This window comes from Psittacula echo (genome assembly GCF_963264785.1).
Source record: "Psittacula echo genome assembly, chromosome: 13".
Classification (NCBI taxonomy): domain Eukaryota; kingdom Metazoa; phylum Chordata; class Aves; order Psittaciformes; family Psittacidae; genus Psittacula; species Psittacula echo.
The window spans coordinates 8,929,475-8,955,581 of NC_137749.1; the positions used below are offsets into that span (position 1 = coordinate 8,929,475).

General features: G+C 39.5%; 1 protein-coding gene across 1 annotated transcript in view; it reads right to left on the reverse strand.

The window, feature by feature from the left end:
• Positions 1-2,895: 2,895 nt before the first annotated feature.
• The window catches only part of MAPK1 (mitogen-activated protein kinase 1), a 35,047-nt gene continuing 11,835 nt past the window's right edge, over positions 2,896-26,107 (reverse strand). Inside the window, exons 2-9 of the mRNA XM_080628768.1 lie at positions 21,064-21,246; positions 19,854-20,043; positions 15,317-15,433; positions 13,507-13,621; positions 12,867-12,998; positions 10,819-10,928; positions 9,948-10,075; positions 2,896-7,766 (exon numbers count right to left, since the gene is read on the reverse strand). Coding sequence (XP_080484894.1) covers positions 9,959-10,075; positions 10,819-10,928; positions 12,867-12,998; positions 13,507-13,621; positions 15,317-15,433; positions 19,854-20,043; positions 21,064-21,246 — 964 coding nt within the window. The 3' untranslated portion in view covers positions 2,896-7,766; positions 9,948-9,958. The remainder of the gene's footprint in view (positions 7,767-9,947; positions 10,076-10,818; positions 10,929-12,866; positions 12,999-13,506; positions 13,622-15,316; positions 15,434-19,853; positions 20,044-21,063; positions 21,247-26,107) is intronic.

Consider the following 26,107-nt stretch of genomic DNA (forward strand, 5'->3'; position numbering starts at 1 on the left):
GAGCATGTGGCTGGCCAGCAGAAGCTTGTGTTCCCTCCACAACTGTGGCATACCTGATTAAAAAGCCTGCAACAGTATATACATGTATGAAAACTAACAAAATGCTTTTCAAAACCACAGAATGCATTAAGAAGTCTAAAGTTTGAGCTCTTGAGTCTATGATGTCTCAAGTACATGTTAGAGTATTTGTGAGTTTTAACACTTCCAGCAACATAGAAAGATATTGTAGTCAAAATTTCCTTTCAAGTACTAGCTATGGCAATGAAGGGTGAACAAGGAGAAACTTGACTAAAAAACCTTCCAGCTTCAGCGAGTCTCAAGCCAAAACACTGAATATTCAGCATTTTTGCATTTGCAGTTTTAAGGCAGAAAAACATCTTCAGAACAAGCCATTTACTCTTGGATCTAACAAAAATCCCCAAAATAACCAAAGCAAACCACCAAAACCCCCTAAAAGGTGCATCTCCAGTCTTGCAGTAATAGCAAATCAAAAGAATTTCTATGGCATTCTCTTACAGCTTTGGGTTTTGTTTTTTTTTTTTTCCTAGAAAAGCCTGAATCTTGAAATAGTTTTTCAATGTGATGAAGCTTGGCAAGAGATGGTGACATTTTCCATTGTTATTTCTGGGTTTTGTATTCAAGGGCAGCATTAACACCATAAGGTGTAATTCAAATCCCTGCCTTAGCTGGTGCCATCCTGGGCATAGCAATGACTGACTGACAGCAGGCGAGGGGCCACACTGCACTGCACAACGCAGGCGTCTTCCCCAAAGCCAGCGACTGTAACCAGGGCCCAGCTCTATGAAGCACAAGCTGTGTCCTTGGCTCAGCTTTACAGAAGAACAGAACAAAAAGCAAGCAGAAGTTGAGCTGTGAGGCTGGCTGTAATCTACAGCCATGCGAGATACAGAACAGCGAGGACAAAGAAGGTGAAGTCATGGAGTCAGTCAAAGCAGCCAAAGGACTTTGGAGAAAAATGGAAAGTGTAAAGCCCTAAGGAAGGGAAGTGCTGCTGGAAGACAGCAACTCAGCGAGAGCAAAGGTCAGCCCAGTCAGAGCAGCAGTGGAAGGAGAAGTGGAGCAGCAGGACTTCAGGTGACAGCTAATGCAGTCGAGTGCCACACAAACTCACAGACAGACTCACAAGGTAAATGGAAGTATTTTTAAACTCTATGTTTAGATGAGAAAACGCTGCAAACACAACATGCTGTCATGGTATTTCTTTCTCTTCTGGGAAAACAGAAATAGAATACTTTAGGGCTCCTTTTTCAGCCTCCATGTACAAACATATGCTACCTCTGTATCAAGTAAAATTAAAAGCTAGAAGGACCACACATTTCCCTAGCACACGGATTAGATGGAAAGGGAAAGACCTTAAGAAAAATGGGCTCTGTGTGTATGTGCTGAAAGGAGGATGAGAGGCACTGTCAGGGAAGTAAGAGGAAGCTTTCAGTATTCACAAGGTATTTAAAGATTTAGGGTCAAAAAGAGAAAAGTTTGAATCAGGCAACACTGGACTTCAGGCGGAAATTCCCAACAGCAACCAGGAAACTCAATGGATCTGGGTCTCATGCCACATCTTGGCCAAATGCATTGTTCTTATGTTTAATTTTATACTGTCTTCCCAGAAGTGCAGTCACCAGATCACATCCTGTGCTTCCAACAGTAGGAGTCTAGGGAGAACTTCCAGTTTTCCTGCTTACCTCTTCACTGGATTTACATCAGTTTAACTAATGGGATCAATAACCTGTTGTTTATCATCAGAAAGCTCATGTATCCTACAGAAGAAAGACTTTTAGAACAACCATAACTTTGTTAGATCCAGCTTGAATAAGACAAAAAGTAAATTGTCAGTAGCAAGACACACTGAAAAACCAAAGGTCTGGAAAGCACCTGAAGGAAAGCCAACGGAGTAATTTCTAATGAGAGCAGGGTCACCGAACAATCCTCACCTCTGCCTTCCATGATCAGCCTTCACATGAGCACCGCATGAGTGGGGACGCATTTCTGATGAGGATGTGAACACTGGCCGCCTGGCAAAGCACCAGGATCTTGTTTTGCAGTCACCAAAGCTGCTTTCAGAACTGGAGTTCTAGAACTCTTCTGAAGGTAGCTGAAGAGGTTCACGTGTGGTGAAAGGACACATCAGATACCATCAACATGGCACGTACCAATGCAATGGAGCCTGTAAGACTTCTACATGCCTCGAATGGGTTTTAAATGGGTATTTTTTTAATCCATTGCCAAGTGCTATAGATATGCAGTTTAGTAGAAAATAACAGAAAATGAAACGTGCACAACAGAGGCTGGCATCTTTAACCAGCAGAGGAAGTCCCGCAAAGCTTGATGCCATCAAACCTACACTAGCACCTTTTCAACAAACAGGGCTTAGGCTCAGAAGCGGTTTCTCACAAGCTGCCACAAGTATTTGGGTGCACCACGGCCCCACGTAGGTAGCTCAGCTCCGAGAGCATGCCGGGGGCTCTCGCTGACACAGGCCAGCTCTGTGGTTTTTGACTCCAACAGCTTGAGCACGCCTGCTCTGCTGGAAGCCTGCAGATAGAGAGGATCAGGTCCAGTTCTGGTGAAATATAGGAAATCGGCATATTTCAAACTAACCTTGCTCCAGTAAGGACTGCAAAAGCGTTATGTCAATCAGCAGCTTGTCAAAACCTCCACCGAGACAAGCTGCACTGTAGTCATACGTTGGAGTAACTCACTGAAGTACACACTGCTGTCAATACAGCGTTCTGCCAGGAGAACAAAGAAAGCGAAAGGCAGCTACAGTCAGAAACATAAGAACAGGCATAAACCTACCTACGGTGAAACAAAATTCTGTAATCTTCTGGGGAAAAATTGCATTCTTTGATGTAAAAGCCAAAGAACGGATGGAGATGAATCCTGACAAGCCCATTCTCGGACTTGTGGCAGGCCTGCCAGTTACAGCTAAGCAATCTTTTGTTTCAGGTCACGTTTTCGGCGCTTTCGTATTAACTAGAGAAGTTTCCAGCTGCCATTATCCAACTACACCTTTTAAGAGCTCAGTTCTTTGGCACAGTCTGATTTTATGCTAAAAAAATAAATTAAAAATTCATTAAAAGCCCATTACAGTGATGCAAACTGATCCGCACTGCTCCCAGAAATCACAGGTCTCAAATCCTTGGCCTGGGAGGAACCTTTCTGTAGTAAAATGAAAGCATTTGGTCTCTCAGGATTGCTCAAGTAATTATGTTCAAGACTTCATGGGAGCAGTGTGATAACTACACAAATACCCATGTAAAGAATGTCAAAAAAGCCTGTGACATCAGACACACTGGAATCCACGTGGATTACTCTGTGCTCAACAGTTCAAAACCTTATTTCATCACTGTCTTGCACTGAAGATGAAGCATTTCTGCCTCTCTATAAAACTAACTTCATCTGTGGTTTTTCTGATAGCTTGCCCTAATTTAATCTCAAGCTGGTACAGCCATACAGTGGAACAAACACACTTGAGTACTTACAAAAACTAAACGTAGGATACTCACTACTGCAGCACTCGAGTGACAGTCATGTTTTGGATAAGCCAATGAAATACACATCAGTGTATTTGTGGTTTATAAAACAGCAGCTCATTTTGAAGCAAAATTCCAGTCATTCTATATATGCACAGCACTATGCTGATTTGGTAATACAGGGACACAATTTAATGATTTTCTTTGCATTTGTTTTTACAAGATTCAGATGCCAAAAACAAAACAGAACATTAAGTTACCTGATTTAAAAAAGAAAGTCACATACGTTTACAACATCAAAAGAATAAGACGAAATATAAACCTTTGCTACTTACAATTGATCTATACAGATTAACCAAATCACAAATCTGTCACAATATAAACGTTTAATTGTTACAATGAATAAGAACATACAGAAAATGATTTCTTTTTATAAAATCTTTGTTTGCTTTTTATTTTAAACTTACCATTAACTAAATCAGCTATGCAGGACTTGTGGGGTACATGACTAAGAAGGCACCAACAGTACAAAGACAAAGCGGTTTTGAGTATTTTAAGAGTGCTCTACACTGATACAACACAAGAAAAGGCAACAATAGTAAGTAAACCAGCTGCAACCTTTAGAAATTTGTTCTAGATTTACAAAGGTAGCCCAGCATTTCCTCCAACGTTTCACCTAGTTTGATCACAGCACATGCTACAAAAACCACTGTAAGCTTCACTTTACTAATGTGCACTTTTCACTAATTTAGTGTCTTGATTTCAATTGTTAACTAAACCATTTGGAACCACAAATGTATTTAAAACTTAGTAAAAGGATTGTTTGGACTCTTTTGTTGAAACCACTGCATTTACAAAAATATTTCCCCTAAAATCTGGGATTGCTTGAAGACATCGCTGTACAAATATAAAAGTACTATGCAAAGGACCAAACTCATGAGTACATGATGTGCATGTATAGACCTATATTTATACCATATCACGGTGCTGTAACAACACAATAAATTTATCAATAACCAAGGACTATATAAACTACACTAACATAAGCAAATATATATTAATAAAGTTTAAATCTATAGTACAGTTGCTCAGCAAACATCTTCGACATGGTATAAATATACTGTAGCATATTACAGTGGGCAGCAACGACAGGTTTTTCTTTTTCTCTTTCTGTAAGGAAAACCGTGCTCAACTCCTTGGGTTTCATTTGGCCACTGCCAAGCTCTGTCACCACTGCTGCTCCTGACAGCTCACACAGCGCCCAGCCCATGTAGTGTGTTGCACACTGCAGACTGGTGAGACGTGTAATAGGGATGAGGAAGAGCCTGGCGACAGGCAGGGCAGCAGAGAAGGACAGTTATTTGCCAAAGCAGCCGTGAGAATTTTGTTTGCATATTTTTCTTCAGCTGTAAGGTTGGAATGTTTCTGACAGTGAACTGTTTACATTCCTTATTCCCAAAGCATCTTTACCATGAAATATGCATGTTACTTTGATTAAGAGTTGCTGTTCTCTGCTCGAAAATATAAAAACTACATAAGGAAAAAAAAAAATACCTATGCACAATGCTGCAATCACTGACCTAACACAGTGTTGGTATAGGCACCTTCTTTTAAACTGTTTTCAAAATCTGACAAAAAATAATGAAAATCATGCTTCTCCTGTTGACACGTCAAATTCAACCCAACGATGTTCACTGAATTCTGCAAAAGATTGATGAATGTGGTTACTGATGGAGGCCAACTGGATTCAGTGAGAACAGTGAAGGAAGAAAGCCCGAAAGCACCAGATGTTCAGTAAAGCAAACCCTTAGCTTCTCACCCGGAGAGACAGAACTCAAGGGCAAGTCTACGCCTCCCCAAAAATCCAAACTGAAAGAAAGTATTAAAAAGAAGATTTGGGAAAGAGCAGGGTGAAGCAAGCTGCCAAAGTTCTTCCTTAATAAATTACAACTGAGGCGTTACAAACTAATCTTGGTAACAGTCATCCTTCCAACCATGCCAAAATGAATCCTGTAGTAATGATGATCGCACAAGTAGCAGAGATTCTAGAAATATTTCAACTTCTCAAAACTGAGTGAGAAAAGCATTTTGGTAAAGATGTGTAGAAGTGTCAAGAGACATTCCCACACTTAGTATCAACAGTCAAGTGCATATTTCGATAGAAATGGTTTTAGCATAGGTTTCACACCACAATTCAACCATCACCTGTGCAGTGTCCAGACAATGCTCCTAGTATGTTCCCTGCCACAGGGATTTATGCACCACAGGAACTTCCAAATTGAAAATGCCCTTTAGTGATGAACCCACGCGTATTAAAAATTAGTTTTGGCAGACTAACACTGAAACTAGAGGAAAAAGAAAAATCTGAAATGGAATCCTGTAAGCACCCTTATCTATTGAAGTCTATGTTAATGGCTTTCTAGAGTTCTGTGAAGAGCAGACTAAATGGTATGAGGAAGCCTGGAGTTACTAACCAGCCAGCATCCTTATGTACTACAGTAGCATTTGAACCTGATTTTCCATTCAAACACACTACCCAAGAGGAAACCAAAAACTAATTCTTAATGTTAATGTGAAGATATAAGATTTAAATTTATTTCCAGGAATTACAAGTGCATTTTGTTCATATTAGCAAGCAGTCTTTATACAATCCATTCTTCACTGCTGCCAAAATAAAATGAGAAAAAGACAGCAGAGATATGAAAAGCTAAAAATAGAACTATTTTTCCTAAGTTATTTGTTGAATAGCATTTCAGTTGAACACAACTCAGAGGTAACAATAGATTATTTTTTTTCTCAATCATAGGCATGTGGCACTTAGACAATCATCTTTGCACAGAAAGCTTTAACAGTCATGCGAGGGCACAGTAATTATTTTAAACAAGGCAAATTTCTCACCACAGAGAGCAGTGGGGAAAGAAAAGGAGGCACTGCACTGGAACATAACACCTAGTAAACTCCACATTATACAATTTCAGTAACAAATACTTGAAAAGATCATTAAAAGGTATACAGTTTTAAACATGATTTAGTGCTAGCTTTGTTTGGTTGTCCTAACTCAGCATTATCAGAAAAGTTTGATAGTACTTGACAACAGAACAGTACTTCATGTCACGAGCTCATGGAGGCTTGATTACAAATCACCATAGTGTAGGTTGCAAGAAATGAACTTGAGATGCTGACATGCTGTAGGAGCAAAAGTAAAATCAAACTTTCTCATTTAAAGATGCAGTGTTCCTCTCGGCAAGAATTCTGAATGTCAGTGATTAGACTCAAATGTAAAAACTATCAATCCTCACTTGAAGCGTTTCATTGGTATGCAGGATGTAGACTGAGTTTATTAACATCGTATTTTGGTTTCTCGCTTGCCACCAGACATGGATGCCTTCCACAGAGAAAAGCATTCACCATTAGGTCATCATGCCATTATGTTCTTTGTTAATCTTCCACCACACGGTGAGTAACTGTAAGTTGGCGAGCTGCCACTCATTCTCTTTGCACAAGTAGTACTATGCCTCCAACATGGTTAAACTTTAAATGATCTCTTTTAGAAAAGGCAGAGAGAAAAAGGTGTAAATTTCATCAATACATGGGAAAAAAAAAATGTTTCTTGGATGAATTCAATTAAGTTGGGCTTCTATGTGGCTCTTACGCTGTATAGAATACCTGTATGTACAGCACAGGACACCCAAAGTGCATAAGCAAGATTAACATGAACACAACTTATGCTGCAATCCATAGCACAACGGTATAACCCCCGCTGGGTGTAACCATTTCTATTTAAAAAGGAAGTGCAAAAAAAATCTGGGATGTCACTGACTTAAAGTGCCCTGAATAGTAGCTTTTCTAACAAAACAAAACAAAATAAATGCCAGCGACTTCAGTAAAGTCATAAACCCATAGTTCATGGTGTAAACGTCTTACAGGTTAATGAATTATCTTCGTGGATATTGATCCGGGAGTGAAAGGAACCACTGCATCTTTCAAACCAGAAAGCAAGCAGTTAAAATACGGCCAGCAGTAGGTGCACTTACAGTACAGTACTGCCACAGGTCAACATGGGCATTACGCATAGGAGTGTCAATTACAATTCTTCAGGCTTAAAAGATTCATTGAAAGCATGAAAAGCCAAAACTACCAGGAACTGCCCTCCTGAATGGCTCAAAGGAGTTAGTGGATAAGCTGAGAGAGGCCACAAGACATGACCAACAATAAAGAACTGGGAAGAGGAACAGCAACGTTTGAGCATGCCCAGTCCTTTAAGTCCTTGTCCTACAAAAAAGAGCAGAGACATATTTCAGAAAGTTTTAACATTGCCTTTTAAAATCAGCATACTTTCCTATTTCTGTGCTTTATGCACACTATGATTGATATGAGTCAGACACAGCAGCACCGGTACATGTTAAAAAAAAAAAGTCAAAGACAGCGGATATCACTATGTTACATTTTAAATTAAACCTTAAAATCTTCAAAAGACTAGGGAGATTAATCATAACTAGTGAATGAAGTACAGTATTTAACTGATGAATTAAGTACATTACATGGTTGTATGAAGCCCCTGATACTTTCACACTGCTTCTCAATGTCCTGACTATAGTCAAAAGGGGAATTTTGAGTGAGACAAGCTAGCTGGCAAAGCACAGGGTGGGAGCAGAAAAGGAAGAGACCGTTACTGCCTGTTTTAAGCCAGCTCCTGTGGACTGGCCCTCACTGGAATGTCAGCTACTTATGTTTAAACCGTTGTGATGAGGAGCAGCTCATAATTCTAACCACAAATGGCTGGGACAAACTACCAGCACATCATTATCAAGCTAAGCGCACCATTTAAATTTCAGTATCATGTTGGACAAATCAACTCTTTGTAGTAACATTTAAAGGCAATGTTTTTAGCCAACCAGAAATTTCCGTTAGCACTGGATCATCAGTATCTTTATCCCTAATCTTTTTATCCCTTAATCCCTAATACAACCTAGGTAAGTATGGTTTGGGCAAAGAGGCAAGCAGGAGAGATCAGAAACTACAGTTCACCACAATGGCAGCTACTTGCTCTACCTTCCTTGTTACCACAGCCTATTAGTAACAGGCTTTGTCCTACTCCTAAAAATTTCTGTCTACATGTACTGCTCCTGCCTCTTGTACATAATGAGCTCTAGAAAACACTGATGGGAAATAAGCACCACTCCCAGTAATACGGCCAGATCTGTTACTATTGGCAACACCAAACTAGTAAGAGGCAGATGTGTGAACCTCAGATCTATCTAATTTTCAATTAAAATAGCTGCAAATGTTAGTTAGCACGCTTCAATAAGCAAAATGCAGTATTTCTAAGGACTTGGATTACTTCGTTTGTGAGCTTCTATACATTTGAATATTCAAGCCAGTGGCAACAGAAGTTACCCTAATTAAGTAAAAACAAATGTATTTTGAAGTTTCCTGACCTGAACTAGCCAAAGGGGTATTCTATAGCACAGCACCTCATGCCCAGTATATAAACTAAGGGGGAGTCACCCAGAAGGGACCGACGGCTGCTCAGTTTGGGCTGGGTATCGGTCAGCGGATGGCGAGCAATTGTACTGTGCATCACTTGTGTTTTCTGAGCACAACACAATGTGCTCAGCTGTCCTCTTTGGTTTGTTTTTCTTTTCCAGTCAGAAAACTCCAATACTTTAAACTTTCGGTATCACAGAGATTTCACAAGTATTACAAAGATTATTCAGGTGAGTATTTGACCAATTTTGTATGAAACTGCTGAGACTTGCAAGCCTCAAGCTATGTGAAGACCAGCTCAGTTAATGGATTTAAAATAAAAATAAAAAAACCTCAGACAGTGCATATTTTAAATCAGAATTTTAAATCTTCAAAAGATGAGAAAGATTAATCAATCAATTTCTGAATATTTAGATACCTATTCTTATTTACTTGCATTATGTCAAAGGTATTTAAACCTGAAGTTAAATCATACTGAAGCTTCATGGGATTTTTTCCCTTTAAAATCATTTAAGGGATTTTTCCTCTGTATATTACACTTAAGGAAGATATCCATTTTTGTTTAAAGCATCTGAAGTCATACAACAAAACAGCCTGCAGTATACGAACAACATTTCCCCTTAAAATGTTTTTTGAATAAAATTTGCATTTCAAAGTGTTACCATAGCTTTTATTCCAAGAAGCAGTATTTAATATAATTCCTATTTAAACGGTTGGCTGGTTTTTAGGTTACAGCTCTGACAGTTAATTGCCTGGATTCCCCACGGACCATTCCATAGGGCAGGCAAAACTAAACTGTTTATTCAATAACAGACTAAGACTGAGATCACATGAGTAACCACAAAGTTCTCCTTTAACAGGCAGTTACCGTATCAATAAGAAAGGCAAGTTCAACACTTCACTAGTGGCAATAAAATCCAAAACCTCTCCCCCTGCCCAGGTGCTCTCGTGCTGCTGGGACTTTACCTATGCACAATTTAAGATCGATATCCTGGCTGGAATCTAGCAGTTTCCTCAAAAATCAGTTCTTTCAGCTTCTCCTTCGGCAAGTCATCCAACTCCATATCAAACTTGAAGGGTGCTTCAGCTACAGGCTTAATAACACAAAGAAATGTTATTGCTTTTTTAATATTAATATTACTGTTCTGCTTAATTTCATGTAGTCCTTGTATGGGGGAAAAAAAACCCAAAGGTGCACTTCACAGAAGTACTTAATCCTGTGCAGTCTTCAAGGCAGAACCCGTGCTGTTAGTCCTTTGTGTGCTTTATATATTAATTTATCACATTTTAAATCAAACCACAGTAAGTAGCTACACAAATTTCAACCACAAGTTAAAAATACTTCTTGAAGGCTCATAATCTAGTATCTACCTGAAGAAAAATTAGCTGGAACATTTGTATTTCTCAGAACAAGCCTATCTGTCCTTTAAGGAAAACTACCTTTTTCCTCCTCCTCTACTTCTGTACCAAAAGTAACATGAAATCTCATCAGATCTGCATCCTAAACCACAGTGAGTTCACATTCAAGGGTTTTAAATGCACAGTCTGATGGGGAACTCAGTTATTCCCCTCCATCTCAGACATTATTAAGCAAGACCATAGTGAGCTGAGGAGTTTCGTTTTCAGGAGAGTACACCTTAGCCTCTACTTATTGTGTTGCACCTCCAAAATGCTGTACTGGAACAAGAAATACAGAATTTTGGTAAATTGATGCAATTAATTCTTCAACTCCCTTAGAGCAGCAGAAACACCTCTCTTAAACTAACGAAGAAAATAACCTTTTTTAATTTAATGTTAAAACATTAAATTAACATTGACATTTTAGCAGTGTCTTTACCTCATCACTTGGATCATAATACTGCTCCAGATATGGATGGGCTAAAGCTTGTTCCACTTCAATCCGCTTATGAGGATTAAAGGTCAACATTTTATCCAACAAATCGAGTGCTAAGAGGGAAAAACAAAGTGAGCAAGAGTTTAATACACACCCCAAGGTATAAGATTGTTACAAACACCAATATTCCACAGAAAACACTTTACCCCAAGTTTTGGGCTGATTTCACTTTACATCTGGAGTTCCCCAGCTGTAGGAACAGTAACAGAAGCAACACATTGCTTCCTCCAGCTCAGGCCTCCGCATGCCCACCTCATTCCCTAGCTACAGCTGCCTTCTGCCCAATCTGGTCGTTGGGCTTCGCTCAAATATTTGTGCCAAAAATCCAAATAAAGACAGAGCTTTTCTGAAATAAGTAAGTAATCAAGAGTATGTGCTTATTCCGAGAAGAAAACTTGGCTGTTTACTGAAGGAAATGTCATCCAGAAGTCATTAGGAGTTCTAGATCATCACAGTAACTGTCCTAGTGCAACTAACAACCTAGGACACGCTCCCCAGCCAGGATGCAAATACATCCATATTCATGAGATTCAGGCAAAATCTGTTTGAGACATTTCATAAAGAATTCACAAACAACTTGAAGATCCAGTAAGACAGTGAGACCTGATGGAATTCTGGACAAAAGTTACAAATCACAATAGCTGAACAATTGCAGTAACTCTGATGTAACACATTCTCCTCTTCCAAGAAAAGAAAACAGAATGATTACTATAGCAAGAAGCCCAAAGATATCTGCAGTATCCCAAATTCCAGTCCTTCTCCTCACCACATAATTTATGACACAGAGCTTTAATAGAAGCTTTTTACTGTAGAAAAGCAGTTGTAGCTTCACACCAGGATGAGACGTGTACCAAGCACTGCAGAGGAGACTGAACTTTGCCACTGTGTTCAATGGCGGCTTGAAAAAGCTGCAAACTTGCACAGCCACTAACATGAAATATTGTGATGCAGTTCTCAAAGACTGGAACTCACATGCTCAAGCTCTGCTACAGCACATCATGCACAGTGCTTTTCACTGCAGTGACTGCCAAACAGCCCTTTGAAAAACTGCTCTAAAGCTACTCCAAAGATGCAGATGGGAAGGTGCTGCAGAAGTCATGCAAACAGCATGCTCCTCAGCAGCTCAGTGTATCAGCAATGCTACAGTCTGAGCTGTCAGAAGCCCATGGCAGAAATTTTCACACTGATGAGCACTATTACAAAAGCAGAATAAATCACTGCTGTTTCTCTCAGGGATAATCAGCTCTACACAGCTCCATCTGCAGAAATCAGCTTTTATGTGGTAGTTCAGTACCTGATCGTACTCACTGAGAGCAAATTATTTTATCAGTCAAAAAAAAAGTGACTTCTGAATTGTGTCAGAGCAGGTGAAAGGGCACTGTCCTGTGAATACAGCTGCCCTTACACTGTATGAAGCTGAATTCAAAAGCCAACTTAACAGCCACATGGCCAATCAAAATCATATCTGCCCTTTACTACAGCCTTGCTTTTATAACTTCTGCTCCACTTATCATAACGGAATTTTTAATTCCATTAAATTTTAACCTTTCACACTTAGACTGATATTATCCCGTTTGATCCAGAGCTGACATGCAGTCTGTGCAAACTGTACCGAGTCCAGCAATAAGCAGTGCTCTCATATCTGATTTTAGAAACAAAGTTCAAGATTTGTTTGGTGCCTGTGTCAGAATCCAATGCCCATGTTCAGTACCTGAGTAATGTATCACGCTTTCAAAGACAGTAGCAGGAGTTAGGATTTACATTTCACTTGTCAGTTAAAGATCAACACGTAATCTTGGAGTTACTAATAACTGCTTTACAAAAATAAGCTAGTATGAGGGTTTCATGCTGGTTTATGATTTTATTAGCTTTATACTGCCATTTTAAGGGGCCTGCATATTCTGTTTCCAATACAGATAAATTCTTCAGGTAGTTTGAAAACTGCTACCCTGTCATTATGTTCTGATACAATGTAATAGAGCATGAAATACCTTTGGGGTCAGCATTTGGAAACAGCCTGTTCCATGGTACCTTATTTTTGTGTGGTAGGGAAAGCAAGTAGTTTCTGGCCTTCAAATTTATTATACAATTCAAATCTTCTTGGGAAGGAGATCCAAGTATACCTAAAAATAAACACAAACAGTGCTGCATTCCATGAAAAGCACATTAAACAGTTATATCACAATTGCTAAAACTCAACAATAAAACTGCAGGGAAGATGACTTCAGACTAAATGCTTTAACAATACAGAATAACTTGGAATTTTTTTAGAAACCTTCATAAAAAAGGTTTAAGTTATTTCTTCTTGTAAATAAACAAACACATAAGTTTCTAATGATCAGCAATCTGTTCAAAACATCTGTTAAGTGGCGTATCTATAGAAACATAAAAACCACCTTGACCTGGACCTAATTTGAGCTTTTTAATTTTATTTTCTATTTTAAAAACATCTCTGCTGATACAGTAAATAAATTGCTGAGTAGCCTTTATCTGCCACCGCAGCACAATGATTTGGTGATGCACTTACAGCTCCCTGCATTGAGCTACGAGAGCAGGACAGGAGCAACCAAGCCCAGCCCTGCTGGTAGACAGGCAGATGGATGTGGAAATGCTATTATACATGACTCTTACCAAGGATGTGGTTGAGTTGGTCAAGGTAGTGTTTTCCTGGAAAGATGGGTCTGTTGGAGAGCATCTCTGCCAGAATGCAGCCAACCGACCAGATGTCAATAGACTTGGTGTAACCCTGCAAGTAAAGTGAAAACACGTTGTCGTCAAAGGAATTCTGCATAATTGCAGCAACATGTTACTTCAATAATCTGTGGAAGTGCACGCAAATACAGCTTTTTTTATCTGAGTCATGCTTGTTAATGCTCTTTGTTTTTTCTGTGCAGAATGAAATAATTAAGAACCGTACATCACAACAGTACTTTGAAGGGGTAGCAAGAACTGAAGTAGGCAAGATACGCTTTTCCAAAAGGATTCTCTAAATTCAGCTACACATATTGCCAACTGCAACTTCTGAGACTCCCTGATTTTATAGCAAATTTAAACTAACAAATTTTGGAAATAAGCTATTCTTCTGAATTCCAAAGCTCCTTACAGTGTGCTAAACACATGCAGGTCCTGTTCTTCCCAACAGGACCCAAACACCACACAAATAAGAAGCCTTGAGCAAAGGGATGAAAGGGCACCACAGACCATTGGTTAGTCAATTTGCAACACAACAGGTAAGCCAGTAGTAGACATGATGTGAGGAGGCCAACACTGTAAGTGGGATATAAGGAGAATATGTACAGGTAACCTGCACCATCCGTAAGAGAAGGCTTTTATTCAGAAGCCCACATGGGGCCCATTCATCTCTAGAAGCCCTGGTCCCAGGAACTACCTTGCCTTGTTCCCCCACAGCCCACTGCCCCCCTTCTTTTAGCAGAGAGCTTCCAACTGAAGCCAAAAGCTCCGCTGAATCCACAGAAGGCTTCTCAGGACCTGATCACTTGATTATTTGTTTTCAAGGCGCTGTTACTCTAAAAGGAATCCAGGCTATAGGCCAGGAAATTTTATGCTGATCACTTCTTAAGAAACACATAGAATATCTTCTTGTAAAGGCTGCAGATAAATATATGAGGATATCTGGAAATAAGGTGAAGTTGCCCTATGTTTATGGCCTCAATGTGAGTTTAAAATACAAGAAGCTGTAAAACCCCCTCAATTGCTCAGATGACTATTTTCTAAAAGCATTACACACTCTATTGCCACAGCAAATACCAGCCAGCTGCCAGTAAAGCAGCAGCCCTACAGAAGCATCATCATCCTAAAGGAATGTTAAATTCAGACACAGCACAGATGTCACTAGGTATTTTGCTAACAAGAGTATGGCTGAAGGTTCTGAAGGACACCCATTACTCACACCACACAGGGACTGGACACACCTTAAAGCAGCCACAGAAGAACATAAGAATAAATCCAAGTATAAAGAAATCAAAGAGATGATTTCATTACGAGTATGGGAATACAATTAAGATTGACACACAACAACGATCACATGCCTTCAGAGTCAGATTCACCCTCCTATGCATTCTAAACCTGAATTAAGATGTCAAGATAACATTAACGCAACATTAGCAACAAGCCTTGATGAAGGCAGCTGTAAAGCGCTCTCCTTACTAACACTTCTATCCTGATCTGTGGAAGAGCATTTGATGGAAAGAAGTCTCCCAGCTGGCAAGGAACTGGACACGTGGAAACACATACATGTAATGTCTCATTTGTAGTATTCAATAATTGTATCCGGAATCAAAAACTTAGCTGTCCATTACCACACTTCCTCAAGACTACGCATGTGTTCTGATCCTAAAAACACAGCAGGAGGGAAAGCAAAACCAGTACTTGCAGGTGAATGACCAGCACCAAAAGCACCAGCCTGTGCTGTGGTGCTTACCTTAGAATTCAGCATGATTTCAGGAGCCCTGTACCAACGTGTGGCCACATATTCTGTCAAGAATCCTGTGTGATCATGATCTGGATCTGCAACACGAGCCAGTCCAAAGTCACAAATCTGGTTTTAAAGAAATTAGAAAAAATAAAAAGGCAGATTAGACACCTGGTGATGGCAACCTAGATTTTTAGAAACCAATTATTGCACAAAGGTCAAAGAAAAAGTTTTGGATTAAGTACAAGGAGTAACCAATTACGCTGTGAGGAGCCAGGAAGAATAAAGGTTTGGGGGCAAAAAGGTGTTCCTGGCACATGATTACGTTCCACTGTGGGTTCACTTTACCCCTTCTCTGCCAGAGAGGTGGCAGATGGCTCTGCTCCAGCGTGTTGTTAGACACTGACCAGAAAACAAAAAGAGAAAGATTAACATTTCCAGAAAACAAAATTACTGACCAACACTTGTAGCAAAGTTCAATACCCCTGTTCACAAAAGCTCCCATTGTAACTGCATCTTTGTATGAGAAACTTCCAATCCACTCACAAGATAATGGTAGGCTGCAGAGATTACAGGTTGCTGAAGGAAGCATGGGCTTAAAAAAAAAATATTCTTAACCCTCTATCAGGAATAGTTTTATCTAACCAATGAAAATTAAAATAAACTCTGATCTAGACTAGTGAGTTCAGCACAAAGAAAAGTGGTTTTATATTGTGGTGAACAGAATATATTCTATATTCTGGTGAGGAGGCTCCAAGGCTTTCAGAGCCATTTAGTGTCCTCTCCCCAGGGGTGAATTAAGAGCACTGAAAATGTGAACAGAGACAGTGTTGTAGTGTACAGCAGCTGATCCTTTCTTGCTTTCCCCAGGGTACATGGCAGGCTTGTGGTGTGGCACATTAGACACATCCATATGCTTCTGCTACCACCAAGAAAATGCTGGTTTATGATAATGATCAATTTCCACAGAATGTATCTGCATGGAAGTTTGTACTCTCAGAAAAACTGAGGCATCAAATGTAGGAGTGGCAAACAGACTGTAGGTTCCTCTGTTGCATTGTATAATAGTTTACTCTTTAACAGTTGTGTACAGTGATAATATTAAAAACATAAAGTAATAATATGTTGTAGTCAATAAAGACTGTAATGGAAACCCTACCAGAAACCTCCCTGTGCCCTGGCAACCTATTCCTTTATCTTCCTTGAGGGACACCTTTGTGAAACGACTGATAGATCAGCCAAGGAAGAAGTGATTCAGCTGACTAAAAGCTACATCTGAAAAACAAGATACAGTAGATGACTTAAACAGAGGGACTGAAGAAAAGGCAATGATGAAATTTGTAAGCCAGGCTGCATGGGATGACTCCTCTGACTTTAGATATGTATTAAAAAAAAAGAAAAAAAAACAACAAATAAACGCCCCCCAAAACCCAAACCAAACCCGAATCCTTAGACAACAAAACCAAAAAGAACTCTTTTAAGCATGTCAAGGTTTTCTCAGGCTACAGAAACAGAGCAGCTGCCTTGTGTGCAATTAGCAGCTTATATAAAGTGAATTGGTACAAATAATCAGAAGAGTCTCCTCTATAGACAGAAGCAAAAAATCTGTAGAGGACTTCGGAAAAATGATTATGCAGGCAGACAAAGTTGTCGTAATCTCTTTCTCCTAACCTCAGCAAAAAGCTCTGTAAGACTATAGGCAAGGAGACTTGCTTAAGAATAATGCTGTAATTCTGCGCAAAGTGCTATGATTTGTTATTATTAAGACAAAAGAAAGACACTCTCCGGTCCACAGTGAGAAAGAACTGGGTTACAGAAGATGTCTGTGAATCTCTGAAGTAGAAAAATGGACATGGGATGGAAAGGAAGATTAATGACAAAGAAAGCTCATTAAAATGACAAAAAGCCCCTGCTGCCTAGAGCAGGAACAGGTTAATCTGAAAAGAAGAAACACAATATAGTGAGAAAGGCATCAAGGCCGAAGCTGCAAGAAGAGGCTTTTGGCTGTTAGCAGTGTTCTCGCCAGCTGCATTAGCAGGGCAGGAGGAGAGAGAAGCTGGTGAGGCCAGCTCTGCACACAGACCAGCTGTGCCCTGGCTGGGCAGACAGCTCTTGGCCTATGGCAACTGAACATATTTAACAAAGCAGCTACCCTATTGAGAGGAAATAAAGAACTGTGAGTCTCATTTAAGTCTGTAGCACAGCCTCAGGAAAGAGAAAGCTTTAGGTTCTGCATTTCTGCCCTGAGCCTTTCAGCTGCTCAGGACAAGATACACGGTTCATAGACAAATTTTATCAATAGATGGAGACTCATACATTTCTTTCCTGGAAATGGAATCTATGACCCAGAGGTCAAGATCACTTTTAAGGGAAAAGAAAGAAGGAGCTCTTGTTACAACCTGCAGGACTCTGAGCTCCAGAAGAGATAACACCACTAAAGAAAAAAAGCTAACAGCATTATCGCTGAAGTTGAACAAACTTTCTGCTTTCCTTCTTCTGACAGTGTGATTTGTTATTCATTTTCACAGTAGCTGTGTTTTGAGTTTATGTACAATAATCAACTTGGTAAGCATGCACACGTACATAGCTAACACAGACTTGCAGAACAGCCCTAAAAGGAACAAGTTAGTGCAAGTTCAGCATTCATCAGACAAGGATTAACATGTACTGGTTTTCTCTCCAATTCTGTTGTTTAAACTTTAGATGTGGCATTAATACAACACCAGAGTTCCCTTCAGGTTATGAAAAAGCATATGCTCTGTCATACAGACTACCATATTCTGCACCAGGAAGCACAGATTGCAGTGGCATGCTGTTTTTATAAAGAAATTACAGCAGTACCCACTAAGGTCATATTGTACTATTTCACCATACGGTGAGCTTACCTTCTTTCTCATGACCATCTTACTGGTGTTAAAACACAAGTGAGCCCGGTTTTATTTATTGCCTTTATTTGCACATAACAGAGCTACACTCACACTGTTCTTTTCTTCTTCTATTGCAGAGTCACCCTAGATTTTACTCCCTTTCCTTCATGAATGGGTTAATGCCTCAAAGGGATCTGATGTGGTAACAGCTGCTGAAATCCCACAGCAATAGTCAGAGCTGACCAGTCCAGCATTAGGAAAAGCTGACAAACAGCAGCAGGAATGTAAAGAGAACTGATCGTGTGGCCAATACTGGGAACAGACCAGCACATGAACAGCAAAGACTGCCTGGAATTGTGACAAACTCATACAATCAGCAGGTGGTTTGCATTTTGAAGAGGGTAATTTTGTTTTGCTTGTTTTGGTTTTTAAAATTGAGAAGGTAGAGCTACTATAAAAAACAAAGAGTCATGAGGTGCAATACAGCAAACACAGTTGTACCATGTCAGATCAAAGCAACATAAGCTCCATGATCTCGCTCCATCAGCAGCCAAGGCAAATACATAACGTAAAGTGTAAAAGGGAATATCTCCTAGTGCTTCTCTAGTGGTCTCTCTCACCTTCCACGGGTTTGCCACCATAGGACTCTCATCCAGAGGGAGGGTTCAACAGCTTTTTCTAACTTGCTTGGTGTTTTTTTTAATCATGTTATCTGTAATATCTGCAATCCTCTGTGGTACCAGATTCCACTGCCTGACAATGCTGCCCTTTCACTCCGAGTATGCCACCCTGTCCTTTCATCCCCCCAGCCTTTTTAACAAGTAAAGACAGTGAACAAATGTTCTCTAGTCACCCTCCCTATGCCACTAAATTTGATAAAATTCCACTGTATTCTTTCTTTTCCTCAAGCAGTATCTTCCAGCAGAGAAGATCTAGCCTAAACTGTTCTTCCTGATGGAGAGAAGTACTCTGAAGTCCTGGTCTTCTCATTTTGAAAAGATATCATAGGAATAAGTGTGGTAACTATGACCACATGGAACTGAAGACTCAAAACCAAAGCTATAGAATGGCATGTTTTCTGTTTTATTCTCTATTTCTGTTCTAATTCTTCACAGCTGATTTGCTTTAGTGAATGCCATTATGCATTGAGCTGACATTTCCAGGAATCATAACAGCTCTAAGATCATCCTTCTGTAGTATTAACTAGTAGAGAGCCCATCACTGAAGATGCAAATTAGGAACATTCTCTCTCCAAGTAATTGCTGTGCATTCAATCAGCACTGAATTTCACATGCCATTTTAGTAACCCACTAATACAAAGTCCTTTTCCAACAATGAACAGAGTAAACAAACAAATCAAGACAAGTATACACAGTTTTGAGTTTACTTTCTAGGTAAAAACAATTCTGCTTCAGATTTGTATTTTCACTGAACTTTCAAAAGAGGCTGTTTCAAAGTCAGCCTCCAGATGGAAACAGCGATGCACTCATTAAAATAGCATAACAGCAAGTTCTTAGTCACGCAAACCTTGATAATTACTTTATCAAAACCAATAATGTTTTGGCAGTCTTTCCAGCATAAGAATCACACTAATCCCCAGTAACAAAACCACATTCATGGCTACAGCAGGTAGTTTATGAAGACCATTGCAGCAAAATTTGTAAGAAATTTCAACTAACCTTGAGATCACAAGTGGTGTTAAGCAGCAAATTTGAAGGTTTGAGGTCACGATGAAGCACATTGGCTGAATGGATATATTTTAACCCTCTCAGAATCTGGTAAAGAAAATAACAAATGTGGTCGTTGCTGAGGTGTTGAGTCTTTAAGAGCTTGTACAGATCTGTCTCCATGAGATCTTGCACAATGTATCTGCAAGGCATCAGATGTAAGGCAGCAAACCAAAGAATGTCATGTTAGGTACCAACACACAGCACCCAGTGAAACTTCTGTAACAAGTTCTCTCTCACTTATCTGTTTGGTGACAATTCTGAAACTATGTAGCTGCTTCTTGCTTTACAAGTTTGAATCAAATCAACCCTGTTACATAATGCAGCCCTCTACAGATTTCAGAGGCACAAGCATGCAGTCCTCAAATTAATCATCATAAATCTCAATTTTTTTATATTAGAGCCTGATTTTCTGATAACTTATGAAGTGAAAACATTTGACCTAGATTCAGTTCCGTTTCTGCCTGCATGTACTTTTGACTTTTATCTGGCAGACCTCTGCAAAGACCCCCAAAACCAATAGGAACCAACGCTCACGGACTTCGGGAAATTAAGATGGTTGACTAAACTGGGCCTTGTATATCAGGTACAGTCTCCTAGCTAAGACTACTTCATACACTAGAGATCCACATGAAGTCCTAGCTACACAAAGCCAAGTTTCCCATGGAAGAACAATTGGAATAACAAAAGAGACAGATTTGCATGTATTAAGCATGTTTACCTGTTCATGTGCAGTTTCAGACTGTCTCACATGCAGGAAGCACTGCAATACTGGGGGTTGGGTTCTGCTTTATTTTAATTCTCCCCCCCCCAGGATGTATCCGTTCTGTTCTTTAAGAAAATTTCAGACACTTAACAGCAGTCTGGCCAGTTAACTTTCTCCTCAAAGCAATCAGTTCTAACAACAGCCTTATTAAGAGCAAATATAGTTTTAAGATGAAGTAACTACACTAAATCATCTCTCAAGCTTTTTTTTCTTTTCCTGAAAGAAAACCAGTGCTCACCCACATATCAAACCTACTTACTTATCTATAAACCAATCAAACATTATGAACTTCCCTTTCAATTTACAGTAATAGTAAGGACCAGGATGAAAAATAAACAAAACGGAGAAGGCAGCAACCATCACTCTGCAGAATAACTGCAAACTTTGAAAGGATACACATCTTTCATTTGTTCAATAGTTGGAGCTCTGATAATATCATTTATCCCAATAATATTCTCATGCCTGAAGCGCAGTAGGATCTTAATCTCCCTCAGAGTTCTCTGGCAGTACGTCTGATGCTCAAAAGGACTGATTTTCTTTATAGCAACTCGAACTTTGTTGACGTTATCATAGGCAGAACTAGAAAAGAATCAACAACATTAGTTACAAGGAATATTAAATTCATTCAATTCAGAAAACAAGAACACAAATTCAACTGAATATAGGGGTGGCACATTTGGTTTACATCTATTTTTATCAAATTAAGAAAGGCAACAGCAGCACATTTTTTAGTTGGATGAATGGACAAAATACTGTTGTTTCATCACCAGCCCATTTGGGTATCTACATGCCATTAGCTTTCCCAACTGACACTTAATATCCTGCTGATCCTAGGGTACCTGAACAAAGAAAGAAGTATTCATCTTCTTTACCAGCCTGTGGAACAAACAAGTTTGAATCTTTTGTCTTTTTCTAAAATGCTGTATTTGAAAAGTAGTTTGAGAACAAGAATTCCTCTTGAGTTAACCCATTCACTTTGGGGTGCAGAAAAGCCTTCAGAAATCATCTTAAAAGCAGTAGAACTCCACATCCTATGTCTAACTCCTGCAAGTAATTCTAGATGTCACAACCTTTTAGTCCTCCATCCAGCTACACTGGATGTTTTTCCATGAAGAACAGACATGGAAGAACAAAAGATGCAGAATTTGTGAAAGCACCTTTCCAAGTTCAATTCCAAACAGAGTTCAAGAAGAAAAAGAACGCACCTGACCTTACACACAAAGCAAAAGGAAGCAGTAGTATGAGGCAACACGACTATGACCCAGATTAACACACACACTGACTGCTACACTTTCAGTGCTGTCATCTCAGAAGCTCAGAGCACCATTCCCAGCTACAGAATAAATCAGCCCTGGTATTCCTGTTCAAAATGCCTACGCACTTGAGTACCACAGCCTGACCCTAAGGAGATGGCTCACTAAAAAATACATCATTTTCCAAGATTTGGAGTCAGGTAGTAAAAATGTTATGAATTCTTACAAATTTTATGATGTTTTCTATGGTCTTGATGATATAAATGACAAATCATCTCATTATAATAATTTCTATTTGTATTAAAATTAGATGTAGTTTATTAGAATTTAAATATGTGCATATGATCCTCATTCCTTTCAAATTTCTTTTTGCTCACTACTGCATTGTTTGGAAATTAAAACATAATCAAGCCTACATTGAAACCTTTCTATTAGCCTCAACTATTTCATATAAAAACACAAACAGAGCAGCCAAATGGGCTTTACATTCCACCAATTTCCCATAATCATGTCCCAGAAGATTCTTTGAAATTGGTGTTACTTTGATGAGATGTAAAGTAGAATAAAATACAAAAACCCAATCAGAAAAGGAGGCCTGAAAGGAATTCAAATGCCTGGCCATGTTAAGGTTCTTTAACACTAAGAGGATGGTGCAAGAAGGTGGTTTTGAGGCATAACTTACTACTGTGTGCAAAAGTGTTTAACATTTCTCACTTTCACTGTTAAAAATGACATAGAATCTGTGCTGTCAGTAAGAGCTCCATACAGCTCATGCATATACAGTGACATCCTTTCACATGACTTCTCCACAGCATCACTCTGACCTGCCTGCTTCCGTAACACCAGTCTATAACCACAGCCAGACTGTAGAATTTATTTGCCCCTAGAAATACTGAACTAAAATGCTCCACAGGGTGCTTTGAAATTCCACATGCCAAGCGAGTATTCATTACAACTGTTGCTATTACATATGTATAGATAACACATAGCAGTTCATAAGTCCCAAAATAGATAACAACAAAGTACCAGAAGTGGAACTTGGCATAGCCTTCAAGAGCACTTAGTGCAGTGCACAGTAATTTTCTTAGTTCCTCAGGTAATCACCTGTGGTGTTTACAATATACCAGTGAGGCAAGTAACAGGCAGAAAACAAAACTAGATATAATTCTGAAGCACGAACAACCTGTATTTGGGAAAGAAATTAAAGAATCCTATGGACAATTGTATCATAACCCAATCTCAAACCTCCTTCTTTGTATTGACTTAAGCGTAGTTTTTTAATCCCACAATGCAGAATCTTATGCATTGCAAAGAACTGGACAGCAGCTGCTATCCTGACAAGAAAAAGGCAAAATGCCAGTATTTACCAATTGATGCTGCTTAAAAAGCTCCTAATCTCTTACAATATTTGATAAATCTCTAAGCTATTGCTTCTCAAGCAAAGATTGGTTACTGATGAAAAATCTGCTTCTTTCCTTGTATAGATTCAATGAACTTGAATCCATCAATTAAACATACCAACGTTTCCCCTCTTGTAGCTCTTGAAGCATTTTCTTAGCAGAAAGCTTGTGCTGTTATTTAAAAAAGGATGGGTAATCTTGCTTTCAAATGGTTCAACTCTAAAATGCATGACTCAGCATGGAAAAAGCTGACTGTTTGCAGCAAAGATGCGATCGATCTCCTCTCCAGTGTACCTTCTGCATACAGTCATTTTTCTGTTCCTATCAGATCTCACCAAACCACTGTAGCTGAGCACGTACTGCTGTTACCTCTGCAAAACCTCAGCTAAGGAGAGCAAACCCAAAGTACTACCTAGCTGAAACATTAAAAGGGACACCAGATCTATTTCTGTTGTCACACTTTCTGAAACATGAGCTTTTCTGTAACTTGACTAAATGTAGGCAAGATTATCTCAATTCCCATGAGCAAACAGCTGATCATACAGCAGCTCCATACATTTGCTTGTGTGTAATATTTCAGTTATCAGGCATAATACAGGTACACAGAGAATCTGTATTACAAAGTTAACACCATTTCACACGCTGTCACAGCCCTCAAAGCAAATACAACTGAGTGAACTGTGTGACCCTTTAAAAAACAGCATGTTTTCAATATGACACATGCTATAGAAACTGTAAGAGGTACATATTAGAAACAACTTCATCAGTAGTGTTCTCTCATGCACACATGCTACAATCATACACCTATTTGGCCCATGAAGCTACATAGCAGTATCTATATAGCAGTATCTATTTTACTATCTAGGAAACACCCTAAACTAACAAAACCGGGTCCTTTATAGGTCAAACTGAACCATTTCCCAAAGATTTCTCCATTCCTCATAATGTCCATCCAGCCGCTCCCTGTCATCAACACCAGATTGACCCACTACTCTCCAGAACTCTACTGAAGAAATAAGCTGCTCATACAGTGTCCTTTGCAGTGTTTGCAAATGAAACAACTATAAAAAGTGCAAATCAAACCCTCGATGTATTAACCCACTGCAGTTAACGTAACAGCTTAGCACTTAACGCAGGATTCATCTTGCTTAGCCTTAGCTAGAATTAGAGATCTAATTTTACGACTAATGATCACCTGTGCTCCCCCTACAGTCCAAACCGGAACGGCTCCACATACACACCCCATAGCCAGCCAGCACATCCTAAATTTAGATTACTTGCATTCTGGCACTGCAGTCCCAGCGTGAACAGCCTAACCTAGCTGTCCAGACCGTCAGCTTCTACTCATCTCACAGCAACTTTTTTTCACTGAAGCAGTTAACTGGGATTCCTTCTAAAGGGATGAACCTTCTATTATCTAGGCTTTTTGCCAGAGAAGATGAGTATCAGTAAAGTGGGCGTAATAGTTCACATAACAACTTCTAGAGTGCTAATTCATAGCTTTCAATTTCTAATCCTTGACCACATGTAGCCATCACTGCACATATACCTCTCCCTTTAACAGTCCGCATGTTATTCACATTATTACAGTTAATCTAGTTACTGATACTTTCAATATTCAGAAGGAAGGATCTATTCCCAACCCAACAATGTGCAGCTTCACAAGCTGATGCAACCATTCAGCTGTGAGTGCTATTAATCTGTAATGTGATAAATTTAAATATAGATTTTGCAACTCCCCAACTCTAGTATACACATAATTCTTATTTCAAGCTGTGGTTACTATCCTGTGACAACCTGCAATAGCACCATTTTAAGACACCACGTGAAAATAAATACAAGCCCCAGCAGTGCAGTTTATCATTCCTAATATTAAGCATCTTAAATGTATAACAAAGTTTTTACCAACCAAGTAAAACATATCGCATAGCTGTAGAGAACAAACAAACGAGCATTTATAGCAAAGAAGCTGTGCCACACAGCTTTGAAAGCCAGCATCTTATCCTTCTATAGCTCCAGTACCAACTTCCTTTTTAGAAAGGAATCCAAATGCAATGACCAGGAAGTGCACCACAGCATGAGCAGCCTACAGAAAATAGCACACTGATTGCTCAGATGAACCTCTGACACGCAGCCCCTCTCCCATTAACTCCTTCTCAAGGAAGGAAAGCTTTTCAACAGACAGATTGGGCCATGTGCCAAAGCTTAGCTCCTTCTACCCACAATGGCTGCTGCATGTTCTTCCATCCATTTCTATTCTTCACATGTTTCATTTTGGAGCAGAACTGGAACAAGTGAGAGCATGCTGCAGCTGCTGGGAGGAAAGGAGCCAGCTCCTGGCAATAGTTACAGCCCACAGAGGGCTGTTTCTTCATATAACCATTGAAAAACAACTGCCTACTCTGTCGGCACCCCCCTCCTCAGCACACTCCTCTGCCATGCTGCCTGAAGGCTTACCCCACCACGGGATATTCCTCCAACACTTTCAGGATTATTCACCTTATGGCTGTTTTACAGGCTGCTCTCAGCATAAGCATACACATAAAAATACACAATGCTACCAGCAAACTTCCTAATTACAACTCTAAATAAAAGACCGATTTGAAGTTTAAAAGGGATGTTTTATCAGTAGCTTTGTGTTGCTGCGGAAACAAGATTCCAAGGGCACATCCAGGGATAAGAATCTTTCTGAAATGCTGAATAATTCTGCTTGCAACCAGGAGAGGAAAGGCAAAAATACTTCTCAGCAAACAAGCTGATCTGGGAAGATCTTTAATCTTTTCGTTC